General features: G+C 41.3%; 1 protein-coding gene across 3 annotated transcripts in view; it reads left to right on the top strand.

Moving 5' to 3' along the window:
• Nucleotides 1-22614, top strand: part of KIAA1549L (KIAA1549 like) — a 76276-nt gene that overhangs the window by 35697 nt on the left and 17965 nt on the right. For 2 of the 3 annotated variants that reach the window (XM_048306508.1, XM_048306506.1), the window contains exons 14-17: nucleotides 5286-5464; nucleotides 7043-7260; nucleotides 11841-11970; nucleotides 16984-17331. In XM_048306508.1, coding sequence (XP_048162465.1) covers nucleotides 5286-5464; nucleotides 7043-7260; nucleotides 11841-11970; nucleotides 16984-17331 — 875 coding nt within the window. The remainder of the gene's footprint in view (nucleotides 1-5285; nucleotides 5465-7042; nucleotides 7261-11840; nucleotides 11971-16983; nucleotides 17332-22614) is intronic. The other variant, XM_048306507.1, reaches the window with a different exon arrangement.

Raw genomic sequence — 22614 nt, 5'->3', positions numbered from 1 at the left:
TGGAAGTGGGACGATTCCCCTTCCTGATGCCTGTGTCTTTGAAAGGCTAAGAAATCAGGCTGCTGGGAAGAATTCTTGTTGTAGAGCAATCATCATCCATTTCATCATCCATTCCCTCATCCTGAAGCATTAGCTTCGTTTTGCCCAGAGAGGGTGTTAAGTAGGGACTTCATCTGACTCTTCACCTCCTCACAGTGAACTCCTAGGCCTTCTGGAGTAATTTACTACATTTAACCACAGGGGGGTAAAAAGCCCCAAGAATACACAAAATCCACCTGTTTAGCTGAAATCCTGTGCATTGGCACCAGTTGCTATTGAACCTCCCAGAAGCTTTACACATTGATTCCCTTTTTTCTTCTTCCAAGATTTCAGCTTGAGTGATGCAGACTAAATTCTTCTCCTTACTGTTTCCATTTCTTCCACTGCCCTTTTTTTGTTGTTTATTTGCTTTAAATAGTGAGAGCCCTGTGACTCTGCTAGCATCCTGCTTCAGACTTACTCAATACCGTTTCTTTTTTTTTTTGACCCTGGCTTTTTGGTTGCTTTTCTCATGGCAAGAAAATACTGCATGCTGTGTTGCTAAGGTGCCTGTTTTAGCAGATCTCTGAGGGATCTGGGATCTGCAAATGATCACACAAATAAATATTTCTTCATTCATGTTTGCCTTCCCCTCTGGATGACCTTTACTCTGCTACTAATTGAGCCTGACAGGAGTTTTCATCCAAGCAATAGAGTAAAGAGCATGTAGATGTTGATGCCATCAGATTCAGGGGCAGTCTGGATGGCTGAGGTTTTTCACTAATATGTCAGCACTGAAGAAGACAAATGTACAGTTTTATTGTGCAAACAGAAAACTATTTCTCCAAAGGTTTTTAGAACTCCTAGGGCACCACTTCCTTAAAGAAGCTTCTGTTGTGGGATCTCGTGCCTTCCCTATCTTTTGTATGTTCATTATCCCTATCAGTTAAATAATTTTAATATATCTACTTATTACAGATAATATATCTACTTATTACAGAAGTGTCAGCCAAGAAAAGGGGTGATGGATTCACTGCAAACATTATGAAATATGTGATCTCTTTTTGAAAGACTTTGATGTTCAGAAGTGAGGCAGATGTGGTTGGAGGAGAAGACATAGGCACAGAGAGAGAACCTTCTGCTTGTAAGGGCAGGAAACCTTCCTGGAAAGGGAACAAAACAAGCAGCTAAGACACAAGTGCTCACCCTGTGTACACAGTTTCATAGGAAACCTGCAAATACAAGTTTAGGCATCTCAAATGACCTCCTCAGGTGGCTTCTGCTTCAGGATCCCAACCCAACCCAGGACTCCAACACCCTAGACACATCACTGTGCTTTTAGCAGACTTTAGACCTAAGAAAATACTGTCCAGGAGGAATCATGAGCTGTTTCCATTAGTCTGTAAGCTGGCTGATTCTGAAAAGATAATATTTGTGCTGTTTGTGAGAGGTTTGGCGTTGCACTGTCTCAGAGCTGGGTGCACTTTTGAAAGGGTGTGTGTGTACACAAGTGTGTTTTCTGTTACCTGCAGTATCTTCCAGAGAGGTACTTCTGTCCTGGATAGGTTCAGATACTAATGTTAGGAAACTTGTGTTTTGCTTAAAGGCCTATAAACTCTTTCAGAAATAGATGTTTCTTTATTGATAAGAGCTCTTGTTTGTAATTTTCTGTAGGTAGTCATCTGATCAATAGAATGACTTGGATGATACAGAAAAATGTCTGCTTTTTTTTATATATATGGAGATTTTCTCTAAAATGAAAATTACTTCCCCGTTATTAAATCACATTCAGGAGTCAGGATTTCTGTTTGAAATACTGATACCTGGACTTTTTCCTAAGGAGCTATTTTAGACATGTGACATTATTTGCTCTTTGTCAAACTGTAGGTATATTCTGTAGGTATGGTTGCAATGTTTGCCTTTCCTTCATGTAAAAGGAATCTTCAAAAATACTTTGTTGAGTGATGTAAGACAAGGCAGAGCAAGTCCACCTGCTTGCAGGTGTTTCCCAGGTTTTGACTTTCTGTGTTTTTCTCTATTGCTGTCAGTTTTTTTACTGAGGACTTCCAAAATCTTTCAAATGGTTGCTTCTCAGCAGGACAGCACAAATCTGTGTTTCAAATGTTTGGCTGGAAGGTTATCTGATTCACAGGCAATTTAAATGTCTTTCATTTAATTAATTTTTTTTTTTTTAATGTGTAAGCATTTCAGTCTTTTTTTTTCTCCCTTCCAGCATATTTTGATGGGGTAGAGGGGAGGAAAGACAAGGTAGAGGGAAAGAGAGAGGAGACAAGGAATCTTTTGTGGCCCTCATTGAAATATTTGTCTGACGAAAGTGTCACTTTTTTTTTTTTTTACACTAAATCATTAACTAGGTAAAAATAGAGTACTTTACCTGTCTAATTGTTTTTTTAACCGTTCAGAGCTGCAGTTCCACAGCCCTTTTTCCATGGGACCAGCTGGTCACGAGTGGGTAGCACCACCTGCTGGCACTGCCGGCTGGAAGTAGCGCAGAGCTGCACAGAAATGGGACGACAGCATCCCTGGGGCAGCGTGCATGGAGCAAATCTTGTGTACTGAGAGCTGCAGTGGTGTGGAGACAGAGCTTCAGGGATGGTCCTGCTCCTCAAGGACCCAGTGCCACGCTGCTCTTCACTGCAACTGGCACTCGACCCGAATAAATGATTGCTCTGGATAGATCTTCATGTGCTGCAGTCACAGAAAGATTAGGAGGAGTAATTCAATCTCAGTGGGTCATGTGGCATGAGCTGTCTAGCACGAGATATTTCAGAGATGGGAAATTGCTGTTAAGTAGTCATTAAGTTGGGTTTTTCCCTTTTCTGCCACTGAGCTTTTAAGTCTCACTCTGTGCTCACACAGAGGCACGAGTGGAACGACTCCACAATAGTGCTGGAATGCATCTGTTTGAAAACAGAAATCTAAAACATCGCTTTTAAACCATGTTGCTAACTATAATAAGCAAGGGTGCTTATCATGAGTGACTATAAAGAATATGTGCGCAGTTCTCTGAAGTTTGCTCTGAAGTGCTGGCCAGTTGCTCACCCAGCTGAGATGCTGGGATGGGTGGACTGGCCCAGAGCAGGGATACACAGCAAAAAAACTTCCCATGTTTCTCTGAACTTCCTTTGGTTTGTTCCTCGAAGTTTGGAGCTTGTTGTGGTTCAGTCATGTTATAAATGGTTGCTGTAAATTCTCTTGGGTGATGGATAGAAGCAAATAATGAAATTCCCAGTGCTTGCTGTGGTTCAGTGCCAGCACACATTATAGCAGTGTGCCAATGACTGCAGATCACAGGCTCTCTTTATCACCTACCAGTGGAAAAGGGGCAATGGGAAAAAACCCTACTTTTAGATTGTAAATGCCAGTTAATGAACAAACTCAAAGCTAAGGTGGAATAAAATTCCAGTTTCTAGTCCCATTTGGCTCTCATGTCCATCCTGGTAGCACTGCAGTAGGTGCAGGAGATGTGCTCACCTTTGAGAGGGCTGAAACTGAGGGTGCTCTGTGGTGTTAGTGCTCCACATCAGAATTAGTTACCATCTGTGGTTTCTGATTCTTTTTACCCTTAATTTTTTCTTTTCTTTAACGAGTCCTAGAGGAATTCTGTTTCATTAAGAAAAACTCTTGGTTTCTGATCCTGAAACGAGGTCTGGGGGGACACCCCATGCCTCTGCAGCAAGCTGAGCTCTCTGTGGGTGCTGGGTTTCAAAATCCCCCCAGAGAGGAGCATCCATGCTTCGCTTTTATACTCGTTGTAACGTGACTGCCTCCCTGCTCACGTGTGGTCAGTGCCAGGCGAGGATCCCCTCGTTCTCTGGTCCTGCTGCTGTGGTGTCCTGGTGGTCCCTGGCAGTCCGGGGTCCTGTCACTGAGCTGGGCTCATGAGCTGCTTGCTCTGCTGAGCACACACATCTGGAGTGTTTGAACAGCCCCAGGAGGGACAAGGGGACTCCAGACCCACTAAAGGCTCTATTGTGTTTGGACAGTTCTGTGGAGCTGCAGGGACAATATTTAATGACAGAGTGACTTAACCCATCTATTGCTCAAAAGCTCAAGTGGTGCCAGCTCCAGTTACACTGAGCACAGATAGAGATAATGAGCTTACTCAGAGGGTTCATCTTTTATGTTACTGCTGTCAAATATTTTCTTACCAAAATCATTGGCTGTCTAAACTGCTGAGTTTATACAAGTCCATTGTAATTTGTGCAGTGATTAAATATTAAAGCAGAGTGTATTTTCAGAGGAAATAAATTTAGAGCAGACCACTTTGTTCTTTAGCAGAGGATCTCTGCTCCTGTCAGTGAGGAGATGGAGCAACCATTCTTCCCTCTAATAGCATAATTATTCAAACATGTTTGCAAGGATCTCTTTGTAGAATTTCTGCTCATGCTTTAGTGTCATTCTTTCACTTCAAAATGTGGGTAAGAGGTTTCAGATTCAACGGCTGACAAGGTGATGCAGGTTTGCAAAGAAAATTTGGAGGAGAAAGGGCCCGATTGCATGTGAAGGAGTTATCCATTTCTATAGAAATCTGAAACTAAAGATGCTTTGCCATGCTATTTAATTTTAAAGATTTACAGAAGCCTTTTTCTGGCTCTTAAGAAATTTTTACAGTTTAACTTTACAGAGACCTGAGGTACTGCTTGCAAAGCAAAAAATTAACATAAGATTAGATACCATCAGTTTCTTAAGCATTTTTAACACACAGCAGAAAATGCTTTTATTTTAATAAATGGCGTTTTTAGCATTAATAAGTTTTGAAAAATAAACCTACTTATTTTAGCAAATTTTGAGTATGCCCTTGCTCTTGCAGTATAAGACAGAAAAAAAGCTGCATGCTTGGGTTGGATCAGGTGTAGCTACTGATGCCTTGGCACATGGGCACTTGTGTGTGTGTGTTTCCATATGAAACCTAGGAAAACATTAACTTTCCATGTGAAACCTAGATACTTTAATTTTCACTGGCATTTTCATACAATTTCCTGTTCCATTCTTCTCCTTTTTTCTATCTTATTAGTGCAGATTGGAAATCAGCCTTTTTTTGGGAAGTGACAGAGAATCCTTTGCATACATAACATTTTCTGTGATCTAATGGGATGTTTTTCCCAATATAAAGGTCTCCCAGGCCTGCACCTTGAGTGCGCTGAGCACGTCATTAATCCAAAGTGTGTGCTTGCTGAACTTCCCCTTGAGCATGCAGCAGAAATGTCTGTGTCTTTATGCTGAGTGAGTTTGATGTGCTCTAGTGGCCGTGAGTGATGACGAGGAAGGAGGGATTCTCTTTGATAACATTGCCAAGTCTGCCATCGACCCCTTCGACACCTCCTCGGGATCGGTGCAGCTCATCGCCATCAAACCCGTGGCCCTCCCTGCTGTCCATGCTGCTTCAGAGAGGAGCCAGGAGTCTGCCATCATCAATGGAGAGGTAAGGACTGTCTGGTAGTGTCTCCAGGCGTTTCCTTGGCCACAGGCACCAGCAGAACGATCTTAAGCCTGTTAGAGTTGAGGGCTGCTAGGAGCTTCTCACCTTTATGCTATATAAAGTTCCATTAGCATTGTGGGGTCAGAGATCTGAGAATTTAAGATCTGCTCTTTCACAATGCACTGTGAATGCCTGCAACCTTGGAAGAGGCAATTTTCTATATTCCTACCCTCCCAATGTCCTTCTCTGCTGTTTAAAAAAGTGAGTCATGAAGGCAGAAAGCAGAATAAGATCTTTTCCTACATGAATTCTGTGGCTGGGTATGAAAGTATGTATAGATCATCTGGGTGCCCACCTGATCTTTCTATACTGAGCAATACATCTCATTCAGAGTGAGAAGGGGTGCAGTGGGACCATGGACTTGCTCTGTGCTCCAGCCTGTACACAGAGGATGCAGCTGTTTTGAAAGAAAAAAGTGGGATGGCACAAGTGTCTGATCCAGATGCTGGCCAAAAACATGCTTTGACTGCAACACTTATATTCATGTTTTGATATAGATTTAATCAAGAGCTGCCCATTTACAAAGCACTGAGGCTTTTATGAAGTTGTTGAACATAATGGGAACAAGCCACAGAGGTGCCTTGTTTACAAACTCACACTGCAACAGCCATTTAAACAGCTAAAAACAGTTTAAGAGCAGCGGGGAGGGCTGCTGCCAGGGACACTGTAAAAGCGTCATGAGAGCTCCCATGTGGGCCTGGATTACTGCAGCCTGTTGTGCTCCACTTTGTACTTGGATTTTAAGTCCTGACATGCCATGTACCTTCCAAACTCAGAGAAAGACTTATTTAGCTTTCAGCATCTCTTTTCTGTAAGGCAGCAGGATGACCCTCCTGGTGCTGCGTGCACCCTTGCACACGCACTTCCTGTAATTTGTGAGAAGACTGTAGAATTTGACCCTGCAAGCACAAAGCCCAAGTAAATTCCTGATTTCCAAGTAACTTGCAGTTTGAAGCAGGAGGGAAATTTTCTCAATACTTAGGAGAAACCATGGGACTAAGCTGTACCAGGATAGACCAAACACCCCCTTTTTTAAGGTCCCTCTCTGACAGGAGCCCTTAAGAGATTTGTAAGAAATAATATAAATAAAAGAAACATTTGTTGTCATTTCACTGGAGTTCTTCCCCAGCCATCGGTGGTGACTTTTTTAAGGTTTTGTGTAGTCAGGGGTGATGTCTCTGTACCCCAGCAGAGTTCTGATGGGTGAGTTGTGCCTGTGGTGCCCCGAAGCACGCACGGTGTTGGGTCACGCCAATTGGCTGACACCACCAGTGTTTTTCCTCAGTGGGTGTCTCTGAGTCACTGTTGTAATGGTACACGGTTTTTTAGGCTAAAATTATTTAACCATCTGCCAAGCCATAAAAATGCAGTGACTCTGTTCACTTGCAGTTCCTTGCTGCTTGCAGATGGCACGGTGTGGTACAGAGAGATGACACATGCAGCGCATCAAACACGCGCCGACAATATCCTTTGGAGGTAGCCAGCCCACCACCAGCCCTGAAACATCTTCTTGCCTTTTAGGTGAACAAGGCTTTGAAGCAGAAGTCTGACATAGAGCACTACCGCAACAAGCTGCGCCTGAAAGCCAAGAGGAAGGGGTACTATGATTTCCCACAGGTTGATAATAGCAAGGGGCTGACAGACAGAAAAAGGATGTATGAGAAAAACCAGAAAGAACTTGACCACATTTTGGATCCAGATGCAGATGTCTCATCTCCGTTTGCTGAGTCTAAGAACAGGTGAGACTTTTTGTATGCAGTTCATCTGGGAGGAGAGTAGATGTCCTGGGAGTCAGAGGGGCTGTTTTAATGAGCCAGCTGTTTGTTGTATGGTCACTTGTCCCTTCTGCTTTATGAAGAAAATTCATATAGCCCATGGAAAGCATGTCCTCTGGTAAAGCTGCAGTATGGTTAAAAACAAACAAATGGAAAGAAAAAGATAAGGGAAGGGACTGTTGCAAGTTCTTGTGAGTCATTCTCAAAGGTAAACAGAAAAAGTGGTAGTAATGTTATTGGTGATACTCAGAGCAGACTTTAGGCAGGAAGTTAGCATCTGAATTGGTCCTTTTTCAAAATACAGTGATATTACTATTTTGTCATTATTTTAATCTAAATGTAACTATTGCAGTAGACATGAGATAGCATGTTGTCCATGAAGTCCTGCAGGGATAGTATCTGTAAGGTGGTGTGTGTGCCTGTTATTGGTGATCTTCCTGTGCCTTTAACAGAAAAAATCGTAACTTGCTCATCTGTCATGTGAAGCTGGCATGTTGTATAACATTACTAATGTTTGATTAACACTTCACTGTCTCCTGAGGATGGCACCAGTAGCATTCATCTCCCCATTTTTGGAAATGTAGGGGGAGTGCAGGTGCTGATTGTGCCTGAGCTGCTGCTGTGGGTGGGTGCTCTGTTGCTGGTGCTCTCTGGAACACAAACTGGCACATTGGAAAGAGGAGATCACACCAGTCCTACCCCAGGCACGGCCCAGTGTGCAGATTCCTCTTTCTTGGAAGTTCTGGGGGTGTGAAGGATTGTAAAAGAGTGTGTTTGCCATTGCACCTTGCACAGGACGGCTCTGGTTCTTCCTGTGATCAGGGACAAGCATCAGTTGATCCATGAGAGAAAAAGGGATACTGAAGCACCTTTCCTCTGGAAATGGCCCTCACGCCTGGAGGTGCAATCTTGCAGCCCATCTCCTGGAAAGTTCAGACCAAAATTTTCCTATGAGCTTAAATTGACTGCAATCAAAGCATCGCTGGTGACACAGGCATTGCACACAGCGCAACTTCAGCAATTACCCTCGGGGCACAGAGATGAAAAAGGCTGTAATGGGAATTACAAATGCACTGTTGGCTCAGAATATGGGCAAAAGTTGTGATCAGATGCATTTCTGTAGGTCTAGAGTTCAGTGGCTGAGGGATAGTGCCCTGGAAGAGCTCTTTCCCAGGGCTGCACTGGTCAATGAAAAGATGCTGACTCAGCCTTGTGTTATGTTCTTGCTGGAGGTCCTGGGGCACCATTTCCTTGAGCAGTTTTCCAATTCATTGTGCACTGAAAAGGAGAGAAATGGAGCCTTCCCTACATGGGAGCCCTGCTCTGCCAGGAGGTCCAGGAGGTCCAGACAGAGCACTGGGAACACTTGTTGAGGAGTACATTTAGTCCAGGGAGCTGGAAAGGTCCCTCAACACTTTGGTGTGGCTGTGTGCTGTACGTACAGTGACTGATTGAGGCATTAATTTGGGCGTTCATTATGTGTCACATGGCTCACAGGAAATGTTTAAAACATTAAACTGAAGCTTTAACACAGCCATGTGCTTTTTGGTGAATACAATGCTGATTGTTTGTGCCAGTGTGTGGGAAGATCCCATACATTTTTCCTGCGTGTTTTCCGATGTGTTGTGTAAACCTGTCACAGTCTATTGGAGACAGTGATCCCTGGCATGATATAAACTGCTAGGAGGCAGGTAAACTGCTGTGGAGGAATGATCCCAATGTGTAGCTGCACCATAAAAGGCTGGCTGCTGGACTAACTTGTTAAATCTATTTTCTGTATCCCTACATGGGAAGAGAGAACCATTTCTGATGCACTTTCTGTGAAGACACAGAACACTTAATGAACTTCACAGATGCTGCAGATGTTTACAAACAAACAAACCAGTTCTGAATTCTGTGCTAGAATTTCCATACTACGACCTGGAGCTGAACTTGATATGCTGCAACACCCATGACAATTACTGGTCTTATTTTTCTAACAAAAATAAGATGGCTAAAATGTCACACTTCTGGAGGAAAACCAAGTACTACAAGGCAATGTGGAGTTTGGTTATTGATAAATGAATCAACACAATTGTATTTCCGTAATGAAATAAAATTGCTTTAAAAGCAAACTAGGTAAGCATACAATTGAAAAAAATTATTTCTAACCTTTTCTGTTCTGAATCATTGTTACAGCAATTAAAACTTGAAAAATTGCAATTTTTAAAATGATATCACTAAAAACTAAGTCAAAGATTTCAAAGTTTCTAGGGAAAAGGTCTATTCTACTCTTTCCTGTTTTGTATATATTCCTCTAAATTAAGTCACATTATTACAGCACTTCCAAAACATATCAGAAAATAGAGATGCAGTTGATTACTCAGGGTTACCTTTATATTTTGGATTAATTTTAAATTGTATTTAAAAGTGATTTACAAAGCATTGCTGCTAAATGATTTGATTTTTTCCAGAACAAAGAGCTTTGTGTTCTAGGTACCTTTCAGTCATCAGTACCATAATACTCATGTTTTAAAACATTCCAGCTGTGTTCCCAGAAGGCACTTCCTAACCCAGTTGAATGCCTGTTGTTCCTGTTCATACCTCCTTTCTCATTAGTAAAACTCTCTTAAATGAGGTAATTGGCAATCTCAAGGTAATTTTTAAGAGCCTACTGATGATACACACTATTCTTGGATTTTCTTTAATAGTTTGTAATCAGGTCAAGAATCTGCATGTTTTACAGAGCTGTATATTTGAATCCCTTAGAAAATATATCACAACTGCCTCAACTAAGTATTTATGGACCTATTGTAAAACATATGAAATTTCAGAGACCTTTGGCATAATAAGATGAAGATTGTCAGGTCTGATTGACCTGTGCATAACCCTGTTTTTGGTAATACCAACAGTATAATCAGAGAAAGACTATATAGAAAGAAAGAATTCATCCAATATTATTTTTATAGGGGAAACTTATTCCAAAAGCTCTGCTTGTCTTCTGCTTTGGCAGTGCATTTGGGACTTTCAAACATGAGCGTGGTGATTTGTGATCAAAGGTCACACAGAAGTTTTTGAAAGTTGCCTTAAAACTAAGTACACGCCTGAGTAATTTATTTAATCAGAAACTTGAAATTGCTATTTTGTTGTCCTACCTTTCATCCTGTCTGATCATGTAAATGTCCTACTTTCTGGATTTCTGCAAACCAGTTTCTGCTGCTCTAATCTGTCAAGGCAAAAAGTGCTGTTAACAAGATCTGGAATACCTGAAGAATTATTTATCAGTGAATTAATTTGGACTGTCTTGTCTGTTCATTTCATTGATGGTTCTTGAAACATTAAACCATGAAGTGACTTGAAAGTATGACTTCAGACATAACAGTGCAACTTGTCTTACTTCACTATGAGCACTGCCAGGTCCCCTGTGTAAAATAAGCAGCACAGGGACGTGTTAGATGACCTGATCTAATTTAATATTCTGAATGGAGTAATTGCACCAGGCAGAAAAATAGCATGGCTAGGCAAAGATAACTTTGTATCAGGCTCTAGCAGTGTAATTACTGTGTTAATAAATGAAGCTAGCATGCCATTATTTCTTCTGTTACTGATCTACTTCAGGACCAGTGCTTCTCTGGAGTGTGCAAAAAAATGAGTAATGGCCAGACACAGTATGAAAACAACTCATAAACTCTGCTGGTATGGAAGTAGCCTTCTTAAAAGATGCAGCTTGATGAAGCATAAAGTTCCTGTATCACCATTTGGCAAACCCTCCTGCAGATATGTACAGACATGTTCTGCATTTCACAGAGGGGTGCTGCATTTGTTTTTGTATGACCAGCAACCAGGGCAGAAATGGTTTTGTTGACGAGATTACCGGCTATTTTGGATATTCATTTTTATTCTGCCTTTCTATTGCATTTGCTTCCCCTTGGTTTGGAGCACCCAGCAGCGGAAGCTCAATGCCCAGAGATGAGCAGCACTTTGTCCCAGTGCTGCTCAGAGCTGTGCTGGAAGCAGCTGAATCCCAGGGAGCACAGCTCTCTGAGAAAGCTGTGGCCAGTTACCAAACTGGCTATTTAAAAACAGCATTTTGCAAGCAGTTTCCTCCCACTACTCTGTCTCTTCCCGTTCCCTTTGCTGGGTGTTTGTTTCAGTGGAGTGTTTTTCTGCTTCTCTCTCATTGCTCAGGATCAGCAACCAAAATCTCTGCTCCCCATCTGTGTGTGTGGGAGATCCTGTTATTTTTCTATATGGTTTTTTTTTTAATGAACTTGAATCATATCAGCTGAAGTTAAAAGGGTCCTGATATCTTCTTGGGACATATTTCATCTGATAAGCTCCCATATATGGTCCACATCTTTTATTTTCCTTAAACCATAAAAACAATTAATCATCTCTCAATAAGGTTACTGATTTCTAGCACCTCATATGTGTAGAAAGAATATCCTGTAACAAAGTGGTATTTTTATGAACGTCATCATTTAAGAACAAAGGTGAGTATTGGAAACTGCTGCCTGTCATTAATTTATTTTTCATTTTACTGTTTTCTTGTTTCATGTTTTTAGGCAGCCGTTGAAGAACTCGGTGTACAGAAGCAGGCAGTCTCTGAACAGTCCCAGCCCAGGGGAAACTGAGATGGATCTTCTGGTGACTCGAGAAAGGCCCAGACGTGGGATCCGGAACAGTGGATATGATGTAAGTTCATTGGCTGTAGGCACTGAAATCTGCTCAGCAGAGTCTTAATTTGCCCCTAAACCCAGGGAACTATTGATAAGCCACAAGCCAGAGTGCCATGAGATGTTTAATGTTACAGGAGCTTATGTGCACTGAGCATCCTGAAAAGAGCTCAAACTCTTTCATGTGCTTTATCAGTCTACATCATTTTACAGTCTGAAATGCAAACAAAATGTTTGCCCGAACCCCATTATTTGCCAAAGTATTAAATCTTGAATTTAGATAGTTCTTGTAAGCGTGTGGCTACTTAACAGTGAGCTCTTTTATTGTGATTAAAATCCTCTGTTTGTTCTGAAGAACAGCCTGAAGCTGCCTTCTTGATTCGGAAGAATGAACAACCAAATTCTGGGATTTTCACCTAAGTCCCAATATCAGTGTTTTGTGGAAACCCCCTAGGGACAGGTATTGTCCTCTTGCTCCCATCAGAACTGGGAGAGTTTTGTGTAGGTAAAAGTCAAACCCAGCCAGAGGGGATGCTGCTTTATGGTCCAAGGAGCTCATGCAGCCAGCACAAGGCAGAGGAGTTGTCTTGTGCAGTCTGAACGAACACTGGGTGCCAGCTGACACTGTGTGAACCCAGAACGAGGATTAAAAATAGCCCCCACACCGGGGCAATGTCGAGTTTTTCAGTCCTTTGCCACGTGTACAAAATGCTGTAGCTCAGCCAGCGCTGAAGATCAGTCCCTAGAGAAGGTCTAAACCATTCTGGAAAACAAGGAAGTTCACCTGTGGTTGCCCATCCTCTAAACATTGTAGATGGAAAATATTTTTTGGGGAGGGTTTCACTGTCAACCCTCTCTCTGCCAGGAATGTGCTTTTAGCAAGGTGAAAGAAAGTACCAAGGTTGGGGGGATGTGTTCAGTAAAATGTAAACCTTTTACAGAATTCTTCAGGGCATGTTGTAGTTGTCAGATTCCTGAAATGATTCCCTGCATTTGGACACTTCCTGTCAGACTGCAGGAGTCATGTGGGGCCATGTGAGTGGGCTGGCTGGTACACTGCTTTCTGAGGAATTAGGATACCAGTACTATGCTAATAAAAACTAGTTTTTTCACAGGGAAAAACTGGTTTTCCTGGAAATCAATGTTGAAAACATTCTGGGAGCAGGCATGACAGTAGATTTTAAAAGTATCTTTAAATAGATTGTGTATACTGTATATAAAATATATTTTAAAGAAAATTTGTTAAAAACCTTAAAAGTAGATTAAAGAGTTTATGCAGATTCTGGAGTGTCCTCAGAGTAATTATAAACTCTGAGATGTGTGCACATCACAGAAAAAATTGCTTTTGCCTTGCCTTTGATGCTGCAGTTGGGCGACCTGTCCCTGGCACAGTGTTTTCCTGATAAGTTACATAAAATCCCTTTGCCCGATGCACTGCAGATTCACTGCAGCGCACCTCTTCCAGCTCCAAGTGCATTTCCCATCTGAAAGCACAGAAATGCCACCAGGAAAATGGGACAGGATATTGAAATTTAGCTGCCAAGCCTCAGCCTGCAGCGTGGGCTGGTCCCTCGCTCCTGTTTGAGGCTCCTCGGAGCTGTGCCGAGTGTCTGACAGGCTTCGTCTCCCAGGATACCCATGGGTGGGCACTGATGTTTCATCCATGGAATTTATGGATCTCACCAACTAAACACCTCTGTAAATCTGACCTCTGAAAATGGGTGAGAAAGGGCTGGTTTGAGTGCTGACTCTTGTGCCCTTTCTGTTTCACACAGTAACACCTGGTACCCATTTTTGACATCCAATCTGTCATATTAAATGTTCCAGCCTTCTCAGACTGCTGCTAACCTCTTCCTCCCAGCATGTTTTTAGCACCAAGTCCTGCCAAAGAATAGTGAAATTTGCATTTTATAAGCAGTGCCAAATAATTAAATTTATGAATCAAATAATTCTTATTGCCTTCATGTCATGAGACTTTTTCCAGTATAAAAAAAAGTGTGTGTGTGTTCATGTGTGTGTGAGCTGTTACCAGTACACCCAGGTTATGTGTTGATGTTTTTCTTCCCAACAATAATAATGTTTTTATTTTTAAAGAAAAGAGATTGGGATGTCCCAGATTCTTTAAGAAAACTCCTTAAGAATTCCTCACTCATGTGCCCAACCATAAGGTTTCCCTTCAACAAAAAATTTCTAAATTCTAATTTCTAAATTTCATTCATACTTTTCTAAAAATACTTCATTCTCTATAATTAATTTTTGTGATATTTCTCTGAATCATGGTTCTGTTTCTCAGACTTAAAAACTGGTAAGGATATTAGGATAAAGATATTTGTTCATACGGAATATGTAGCTTTTAGTATTATTTTGGAGTGTCCATTCTACTGTTTGATGTTCTCAGTACATTATTTTCCTTTATAGTGTCTTTTATAAATGAATTATTATTGAACAGTACCTAGCTTTCCATTTTAAAGATTCCCAACAGGGTTTACTATCATCACCTTCACCTAGGAATTAGATTAAGGAGACTTTATTAACATGTTTATTATTTTCAGCAAGTTCATGAACAACTGTGTGTAGAGTAAATGCCATAAAAAAAGACTCTAGAACCTCTAGACTGCTCTAATGAGCTTTATACCAGAGCAGAAAATATTTAGGCTGTTTTTTGTATAAAAGGAAGAAAATGACCTTATTATACATGTTTAAGAGATCAGTATACAAAAGAATTCACTGGCATAATTTTGTTGATATGGCTAAATTAATGCAATGCATCCAAACTCTTACAGATTAATGTTCACATAAAGGATTTTACTGATAAAGTTGCAGCAGCAGAATTATTCAAGAGGTGCATAAAGTCTGTCTCTCACTGCAGGGTTTTGTTTGCCTTCTTCATGTACCTCTAGTTCCTTCTATTGTACAGTAACTGAGTATGATTTTTTTTAATGGTTGCATTAATGTATAGTGGCCTCTATTTATGATAGCTACGTGTTTCAGTTGATAGGATAGCAAATGGCATACCTCAGAAAATGATAGCATGATTTGAAATAAATTTTAAAAAGAAATGATTATTAATCTCCTCCAAAATCTTCATGTCAGCTTTTATATTGATAAACCAAAGCTGCCTTAATGTTGGCTGCTAATATATATTTTGTACACATATGATATATTTTAAACATTCTGTAGAGGTCTATTGGCTTCACCAGCGAGTTGTAGTAGAAAACCTGATTTATTTCAGCATTGGGTACTAATAGGTCTGTGTGGGATTCCACTCACATTTTTACAGGCATGAGCAAATAGAAGAACCATGGTTATTAATCATCCAGTCAGGACATTATGATTTCAGAGGCTCTTTGGCTGCACTTAAACAAACAACCATTGCATTTTATAGTCAGGCTTCTAAATGTGCCTTATTTTTATTTATTGTAGCAACACAAACAACAATGGAATCAAAATGCATGAAGAGAATTAAGGGAAAGTATTTAGCTGAAGACTTCCTACAAAGTTTTTCCATTTAAGATCATTTGGTGCAGTTGCATTCTCCCTCCCCCAATCTGATGTGTGTACCACTTGGGAAGTCTGAATTTGAGTTTGTGGTTTTGAATTTAGATAATATACTGTATAACCATAACTGTATAAATTATGGTTAAATTCTAATGTGCAAATGTTTAATTTTTATATTCATTTTTCTCTTTTTTCCTGCTCTATTTTCATTAAATACAAAAGATAGCTATACTTAAAGCAGAGAAAGCAAATTAATATTTTACTTAGATTTATTATCGGTTTTCAGTAGCAATGTAACTCTTTTCTGAGTGGCTGATAACAGAAGATGAAAACCAGTTTGATATTTCCCTCTGGAAAGGAAGAAATATGTATTATGGTTGTCCTATGGCTTGCAAAAGCTTGGGAGCACAGTCGCTTATCTATTCAGGTGTAGAAAAAGCACTATTACAGGGGAAAAAAATACGTCACACTAGGAGCTACAGAACACTGAAATGATCAGGATAGTGCTGGAATTTTGAACAAGAACATCCTGTTGTATTCTTTTATTTATGGCTATTTTAAGCACTAGCACAGTTCTAACCACATGCTATATATAGAAGGAGGCACATATCCTATTGCTCATCCCGGTTACCCTGGCATAGTCAATGCATTTTACAGATGTTTAAAGAATTATAAGGAATCAGTTGCTGGTTTAAAACATAGGTTTTTAAAACTCTGGGCTGTAAAACTGATCTTACAAAATACAGACAAAGTGTGGTATTTCACTGCCAACTCCTTGCAATGTGATGATTTTTTCTGTCACGGAGTTACAGCCAAAAAAAATCAGGGAGGTGATTTCTGTTTGTACTTATCCATACAGAAGGAATCACCCTGGGAGTAACCTACCAGGTTAAGCTGCCCAAGCACTCTCTGCTCGTTGAAGTATGTGCCTCATTCCCTGCTCCCACGTTAACTTCGCATAAATACTCTGTAACTCCTGTTTGGGGCTGCGTAGGACCCCTGAGCTGGACCAGGGTGTTCTCTGCAAGGGGCAGGACTGCATTTGTGGTTTCATTGTTAGGAAGTTCAGAAAAACTCCTGACCTTTAGTTCTTCAGAAATCTTCATGTGAGAGCATGAACAAAGGAATTTCATTCTCTCTAGCAGTAATAAGCTGTCCCTTGTAAGGGGTCCTTCATAGTGATGGCACTACTTAAGGAACCATAGTCTTCCTGGCACAGTTGCACTCCCCTTGATACCACAACTAAGACAAGAATTCAGACATGAATCCTATTTGTTTTTAAGTGAGTCATTGACAGTTTAATCTGCTACAGACTGTTCCTGCTACTTTTGCCAGCAAACAATGTAGAACATAAAAGGCTCTTATACTCCCCTGCATCATACAATTTCTTTCCAGCATTTGTCGTGCATCTACATTGTCACAATTCCTGGTTTGTATGAGTTACATCTCAAACATATCTCTGTTTGAGAATGGTGAAGCAGCACAAATACTGTCTTGTCCAGCTTTACACATACACTTTTATTGCTCCCACCAGACCGAGCCTGAGATTATAGAAGAAACGAACGTTGACCGGATCAACGAGCCCCGGAATTACAGCAGGTCCCGCCAGGCCAAGGGCCACTCGGAGACGTCGACGCTGAGCTCGCAGCCCTCCATCGATGAAGTCCGGCAGCAGATGCACATGCTGCTGGAGGAGGCCTTCAGCCTGGCCTCGGCCGGCCACGGGGGCCAGCCCCGGCAGGACGCCTACGGCTCGGCCCCACACCTGCCCTACTCCGAGGTGGTGACCAGTGCCCCGGGCACCATGACCCGGCCCCGGGCGGGTGTGCAGTGGGTGCCCACCTACAGGCCAGAAATGTACCAGTACAGCTTGCCAAGGCCCGTAAGTGGAGCTTCTCTTCACTGTAATGTCAGAAAGGTGTTTCTACTCTGAGCCACGTTTTTTTTAAAGTAGTCCCTGTAGCGGGTTGGGTTTGTAACCGGGCAGAAACACCAATTCAGTGTAGTGGTTTGGTCTAAAATACTCATTACTGTTTATCTTCTGTGAGATAAGAATTAGGAGAAACGCAAAGCAGGCGCCAAACTTGAAAGAATATAAAGAAGTTTATTAACAGACCTAAAAGAGGGAAAAAAATTATACCACACCTTCAGAACTCTCCTCCTCCCCCCACCTTCCTCCGTTCTCCCACTGACAATGTAAAAAGACAACCCTTGAGATGTTCAGTCTGTTTACCACTTCCATAATAACCTTGTTCAGTCCATTTAGAAAGAGAAGTCTCTTCTTGCTCATGCTATGAAAACAGTATCACAACGAGCCAGCCGCCCACTTCCAAATATTGTTCAGTCCATTTAGGAAGAGGAGGAGTCTCTCTGCTCGCATGTGAGTCCCTTCCCCCGACTTGCAGCTTTTCCCGCAACTGCTTTCGAGGGTCCACTCTTGAAGTTTTTAGGGTACAATTTTAAGGTTGAGCCGTTCAGGAACAAAAGTTCTCTTCACCCATCTCTGGGAGCATTTCATCTCTAAGAACAGAGGCCCCTTCTCCTTCCCTGGGAGCAAACGGTTCCTCATCTTCATCTTTAGGACTATCTCTGGGAGCATCTCTAGGAACTGAGGTTTTCTCCTTTCCCATTTGGAGCAAAAGTCCTCATCGCTTCCATCTCTCCCTGTCCAAACTTCTCATGAAATTACAGCTGCATCAGCATCTGCCTATCTCAGCGCAGGTGCTTTTGCTCACAAGTACAAGTTGAACGCTCCACCCCCCATGCCTTCATGAAATTACAATGGGTACTCTGATATATCACAGCTTTACAACAGAATTTCAGCTGTAAGGAAGCTGTAAGAAGAACATCGCTTCTGAGACTTAGCTCGCTAACCTATGACAGTCCCATTTACATGCTTAAAACCACATGCTTACAGAAGATAAGTATGTGTATGGTGGTGTGTGTATATATATATATACACGTATGTGCTTGCCTAGACTCCAACCTAGCTTCTTGCAGCTGGGAGGATGGGTGAGCCACACACATCACCATGAAAGGCTCAGCATCTATTTTAGCAGCAAGCTTGTCTTGTCTAAATTGCACTAAGAATTGAAAGAATAGACTGGTCAACAGATCCAAAACTTGTTTGCACATCTTCTTCTATTCAGTGAATGCATATTAGGAAGCAATGTGGTTTTATGGAATAACTATGGTGGCATCTGGGTAGGGAACATCAACACTTCTGCATCACTAGAGAGGTTCACCACCGAAGAGCAACCTGAAATGTAGTCTGTTGTTGGCAGTCTTGCACGTACGACTATTGGCTTGGGACTCCAGAGAAGATTTAATTCCACGAGTCTCTTAGTTGACCTTATAACTCACTTTACCCTTCATTTTCTAGCCTCAAGCATTAGCTATCACCTCCTTACCTCACAGAAGTAATACATGAATTAGGAACTTAAAGCCATGGGTGGAAGTTGTTAATGGAATTTTGTAGCTGTCTAGACAGCAGTCACACTAGCACTGTGCACACCCTCATGAGTGAAACTGCCCCTGAATTCCCACATATGTTAATGTGAAACTCAACAAGATATTTTCTTATATGTCAGACATAAATCTCAACCAGAGGTGATTGTTTTCAGATAAGAAATAGCCCATCTAACAATACCGGTGTGAAAAGTTGTTCATTTTAAGCCTTTTTTTTGGTCAGAATTTTTTTTTTTTTTAAGAATGTATTTCAAATTGAGTGTCTTACTCTGGCTATAATAAGAGGATAATGCAGAAAAATATCCTCAGTTCAAAATAACCATTACCATGACCTCCTTCCATGATAATAAAAAATACATTAAGGGATGCTGCTTCTGAACTATTCTGAACATATTTGAAAGCCAGTGGCACTGCAAAAGGTTCAGGTTGGTGCTATTTAAATCATGCTAAAGGTTATTTCTGGCACTTTGAAATTGGTCTGATGAAATTCATACAGCATATAATCATATTTTATGGTTAGAATTCGATTAAAAGCTTAAGAGACAGCTAATGGGGAGTCAAATTACCTCGACACCTCAAAGAAACTTTCTAAAATGAAATTAAAATTACTATATGGTGAGAGGTTTTTAAAAAATGTAATAGCCATACTTTTTTTTGGTGAATGATTCATTGTTTTCTTTCTAAGACTTATTACTCTCCTAAATCATCTGCATATTTGGGACCTCCAAGCATTTGCTTGTCTTTCTGGCATTCTGAAGACAGCATTAAGTTCCCTGAAGATAGTTGATTGCCACAGATGAGGACAGGCACAGACTGCTGGGCTTTAGATAAGGGCTGGTAATTCATGGTTTTCTGCATTTCAGTTTCATGAATATGCACTGTGCTTTAACCACACCCATTTCTGGTTTGTTCTCACAGGGATGGAGGGTCGGAATTGAAAATATCCCCGACTTTGGGGATGAGAGGTACCTGTGCACTGGGATGTTTGTTACCTCTGTAAATGAAGAATTAGTTAATTTTGCCCTTTCTTAAAATTCAATTCTTAGCGGCAATTAAAAGTCAACATCAACAGTGCTGTTACAATTCAAAATACTGACCATTTTGGAAATGAAAATTTCATCTTTGAAAATTCAAAAGCATTTTGCCTGCTTAGATGGAACAAGTGCAGAGGTGTCCAGAACCACTCTTCAGATCTGTGTTTCTTCAGGTGTCCTCCAAATTGTGGATCTTTAATTTCTTGTAGTCAACTTCTTGGCTAGTCCCACCACCAAACATTTGTGTATCTCTCCAGAGTGTGTGTGCATCTTCTTTTTCCTTTTCCATTTTCTTCTCCCCTTTGAGGCCTTCTGTGTGTTTTTTCTTTGGTTGGTTGGGTTTTTCTGTACATGCTGACATTAATACCGAAATTATCTGTAGTTCATGTGAGGGAATTCCTGTTTGCCAACCTGCCCGTTGGGTGACCTGTGAAAACAGGATTCCTCCACATGGGGCTCATGCCTTCTCCTGGCAGAGAAAAGCCAGTGAAAGGCAGACTCTCCCTGTTGTTCTGGAGCCTCCAGAAACATGATGAGTAACACTTGGCTGAGTCCTTGGCATCCAGCTGGTGTGCTATGACTGGAGGATGGAGTTAGAGTTGAAAGTGTGACACCAGCCCGACCGCCAGCTCTGTGCCTTGGTTGATCATGTTACAGCTTTGGAAATTTGCTCAGCTGAGTCAAGCAGAGAGCTGAGACCAGGGAAGAAAATCCTCTCCATTACAAGGCTGGACCAGTTTCCATCTCTCCTCTTCAGTGCTCTGGAAGGAGGAGTGACAGTAACAGAGCTCTGGGTCCCAAGGTGAGACCCAGCACCATAAACAGGCACTGAGGACCAGCACATACAGCCTGAGTGACTGGTAAAATATCCACATGCTCAGAGCTCCCCTTTAACAGAGGTAAAGTGGGAGTATTTTACCAAAATTCAGCCACTTTCAATAACAGCTACTTAGTATAAAACAGGATGCCTACCAAGGCAAAGCCAAATCAATAAATTTGCATTATTCCTGGACTGCAACTCAATAATTAAATAAGTTAAATCATTCAATGAGTAAACAAAGACACTGGCCTTTTAATTCCTATGGTGAGATGTAAGGAGATGGATGTTTCTGTAATTAGAAGGCAAATAGAATATTTTCACCCAAGACCAATCTGTAAGTGGGAGGTGGTAAAAATATTTCAGTATTGCAACTAGGGAAATGTAGCCTTAAAACTAACTGCAAAGTTTCTGCTTTAGCCTATAGTTATTTTGTGCTGGCCTAAGGACAGGCTGAGAGAGGTGGGATTGTTTAGCCTGGAGAAGAGATGGCTCCAGGGAGACTTTAATGCACCTTCTAGTACTTAAAGGAACTACAAGAGAGCTGGAGAGGACAAATTCCCTGAGAGAAAAAAACAAAAGGAAAAATCCTAAACCCCAGTAAGGATTTATTGTCTGGCGTCCAATGGCTGAAGTTTCTCTGCTAAACTGCTCTAGCTACTTTTTAAAACTCTTCTTTGGTTTGCCTGTTAAATTGTCAGTGTTCTAGCCACAACAGACTCCTTCACTGGTATTTCTTCCTGAAAGGGTGGCATGGGGTCTCTGGTCTGGTGCCTGTGCAGTCTGTCCTGGATCTCAAGTGTGGTTGCTTCTGCCAGTGATTGTTATATCCTTTGTATTATACAAGTCCTCATATTTCAAAAAATAGAGTTTGGAACCTATGCAGAATGTTTTTCCTTCTTAAGTTTCTTTGGCTTTGGTTCTTTTTGGGTTTTTTGTTTGTTTGTTTTTGTTTGGTTGGTTTCTTTTTTGTTTTGCTAAAAACCAAGAGATCCTCTTAAAAGGATAAATACATTTTGAAGAGTAAAATTAGGCAAATCTGTGAAATCAGCTGGGTTGTGTTTTTTGTTTGTTTTTTTCTTCCCTGACTGGATTCACAATGTGAAGTGACTTTAATTGTGCAATCTTGCCAGTGAGCCAAGAGCCTAAGGGCTCATAAAAATCTGTAACAGGCCTCTGTAGTAAAACTTTGGTATCATTTAGCTTCTGAATGCTTTTTTCCCATTTATATGTGGCATGCAGGAAAACACTGATTCCCCAACTCATTGGAGAAAGTCTAGAAATTTCACTGAATTTCCCTCCCGTAACCATGTTGGTGTGTGTGGCAGCTCAGGACAACAAGGACTGACTCCTGTCCCCTCTGGACAGACTGTTCCTCACTGTGGTGTAGCAGATCTTTTTACAGGATTTCTCACTTTAACAGGATTCTCTCTGCCCAGCCATTAGCAAAATATTGACACTCACTCAAGATTGTTCATCTCCTGTGTAAGCAGCAAAATAAAGGCTTAGATTTTCTATTTTACTTTTTTCCCTGAAATTTCCAGTGCAAGTCGCAGCATATTTGTGCACTGTGATCCCTTAAAATACCTCCATTGATGTCCATATTCCAAAGCACACCACACAAGAGAAAACCCAGATCTACCTCTGAGTCTCTGCCTACCCTGATAAACAGTGTCTGGAGTCACTTTCCACTCCGAAACATTATCTCATGTGCTGTTCCTTTAAAATAGGGGGAATAAAAAGGATTTCATACTTGGCACAAATGCATGCTGAGAGCAAGATGTGGGATGAAAGGCTTGTGGAGCCAGAAGGGAGTGTTCAGGCAGCCTGGGAGAGCACTGCCAGC

The sequence above is a fragment of the Corvus hawaiiensis genome, chromosome 6, assembly GCF_020740725.1.
Source record: "Corvus hawaiiensis isolate bCorHaw1 chromosome 6, bCorHaw1.pri.cur, whole genome shotgun sequence".
In the NCBI taxonomy this organism is placed as follows: Eukaryota; Metazoa; Chordata; class Aves; order Passeriformes; family Corvidae; genus Corvus; species Corvus hawaiiensis.
This window is presented reverse-complemented; position numbering and strand designations above follow the sequence as displayed.